Source organism: Penaeus chinensis, chromosome 13 (genome assembly GCF_019202785.1).
Source record: "Penaeus chinensis breed Huanghai No. 1 chromosome 13, ASM1920278v2, whole genome shotgun sequence".
NCBI lineage: Eukaryota > Metazoa > Arthropoda > Malacostraca > Decapoda > Penaeidae > Penaeus > Penaeus chinensis.
Window position 1 is genome coordinate 8,567,438 of NC_061831.1, and position 2,500 is coordinate 8,569,937.

General features: G+C 32.8%; 1 protein-coding gene across 2 annotated transcripts in view; it reads left to right on the forward strand.

Annotated features, from left to right (window-relative positions):
• LOC125031891 (male-specific lethal 1 homolog) overlaps positions 1 to 2,500 on the forward strand; it is an 18,708-nt gene that overhangs the window by 14,224 nt on the left and 1,984 nt on the right. For both annotated transcript variants that reach the window (XM_047622888.1, XM_047622889.1), the window contains one exon: positions 630 to 760. In XM_047622888.1, coding sequence (XP_047478844.1) covers positions 630 to 760 — 131 coding nt within the window. The remainder of the gene's footprint in view (positions 1 to 629; positions 761 to 2,500) is intronic.

A 2,500-nucleotide genomic window follows, 5' to 3' on the forward strand; every position in this document is an offset into this window, starting at 1 on the left:
CATAAAGTGATTATCTTCAGCTTGATAGAAGCATTGCACTTTTAATGCACTGGCATTTTTTTGTTTATTTATTTATGATTATTCCTTTTTTCATGTATTTTGGATAGTATGCATGTCTAGTTGAGGATGGCTTTAGCACTTTAAATACCACTGTTTTATCCCCTTTACATGTAAATACAAGTGGGAGGTGTGGTTGATGTAGGCAGAATATATTGTACATTGCTTAGTAGGGATGTTTTCTTGTGTTTATATGGAATAAATTTGGTGCAATCAAAGAATGACATACTATACTGTCCTGTGTGATGATTATATCAACGGCTGGGGGAGTGCTAATGGGACAATCTGACTTTGGTTGGCAGATAGTTGAGAGCAGTGTGATCAGGTTTGATGAATTAATTGCCTTCTCTTTGCATGATATAATGCTATTGTTAAAGAACCAATATGAAGGTAAATGATGCTTTGGTATTTATTTTACTTTGAATGTATTGAGTTCTATAGGATGCCGAACACCAGCATATGATAAATGAATTTTTGTGTATATTATGTGATTGTTCTGTTAATGTGTTTTACAAATAAGTTAGTTCATATGGACTTGAGGGAGAGAGTTAACACAGGTTGTGAATTGACAGGTGAACCTCCTATGGGACGATCAGTGCGAGGTGATGGTATCCTGAATACCAGTGTGACTTACTACCTTCCTTATGGAGGCATCATTCAGGATCCCAATCCTGAGGAGGAATGCTTACAGGCACAAGTAGAGGTAGATATTTGTAACTGTTCAATTGTTTGGTGCATGTTTTCTTTTCTGTTTTTTTTTTTTTTTTAATGCTTTATGATTTTATTTTGATAATGATTATTGGTTTTCCATACTGTATAAATTTTTTGGTTTTAATTGAATTATAATCAAGTTGTCATGATCAAAGTCATAAACTTTTTAATATATTCACACACATATACATGTATTCATGCATGCATGCACAAACATGTGCACTTAGGCAAAAGCACACATGCATTAAGTCATTTAAACATTTATATAAGGGCAAACAAATAGATAAAGCATAAGTGACATTTAAACAAGATAAATGTAGACGTACATTGATTATTAGATAGTCTAATAAGAATCATTTGTAGTTAATGCTGCTTAAAGATATTTATGCCATAGTAATTACTCTGTTAATTAATATTTTATTATAGTTGCAGGGAATGAATCAGACAATTAAATCAGTGTGCTCTAGCAACCACAGTTCATCCAATGTTGTGAAAGCATAGAAAATATTACTATTATTTGTGATATTATATTAGTTGTTATAGGTAGTATTTAAATGGCCAGATATGTAGACACTGATAACAATAACAATGCATAATTTTAGATGAAGCAGTTTTATCTGTTTTAGCCACTCAAAGAAAGCTTGAGCTTCTTGGTTAGATATTCAGGCACCTGCCAAGATGTTAGTCATTTGCCAGAGTATCTGTAAAATTTAAAAAGCTCTGTCATTAAGTTTTGTTTATACTACTAGATTATTAAATTGTTGTTACTTAGGAATTGTTGACATGGATCATTTACACTAAAATTTTCCACCTCAAAAAGTAGAATTACACAACAATAGTCATCATCCAATATAAAATGAGAATGAGTATTGCATCATCTCATTGCAGAAAACATTGCACTGGGAGAATAGATGTGGTGGTAGCTCATCATTTAGATTTCTCTCCCACGCATTTGGAGTGCTTCTCATAACAGAGATGAATATTTTTTAAATACAAATTTGGTCAGCCCTTCTTATAAAAGATAAAAGATACACATGAACCTTTACATACATTGGTAAGAACAAATTCAGTGGGAAGAATTGGAACTTGTGTAAGTTCTTGCACAGCAGACCTAATTAATTAAGATATCCCGAGTACGGTATTGTGATTTAAATTTTTTTTTTTTTTTTTATGTGACTGGGAACTGATGGTTCATGCAGAGTCCTGTCTCAAAGTGATTAAAAAAAAAAAAAAAATATGTCAAAGAATTTTACAGAAAGTGTTTCCTTTTAATCTTTATCAACTATGACAGCAATCAGGGAACAGGGGTTAATTAATCCAAATGAGGTAAACGGATGAATTCTGGGGACACTTCAATCAGATCCTCAGTTTACTTAAGTGTGCTCTGCATCCTTAACACATCTTGTGGGTAGCAGCAGACCGTGTGCTGTTGTCATGCATTTGAAGCTGAAAAGGCTTACAAAACTGCACATTTGGAAACTCCCTTTGCAACAACCTAACTTTGTGAACAAGAAATTCCTACCCTTAAAAACAAGGTACAGAAATTGATAAGGTCCAAGCATCCAAGTTGCCATGAAGTTTCTTACATCAAAAATACAACAGTGAATAAAAATCTTCATTGTGCATATTTTTGTTAATTTTGTTTGTGTGCTGTTCCAAGGCTAGATTGAGGGATTGTTCTATTTCTCCATAATAGCGAAATCAATGAAAATTTTCTGAAATTTGATTTTGT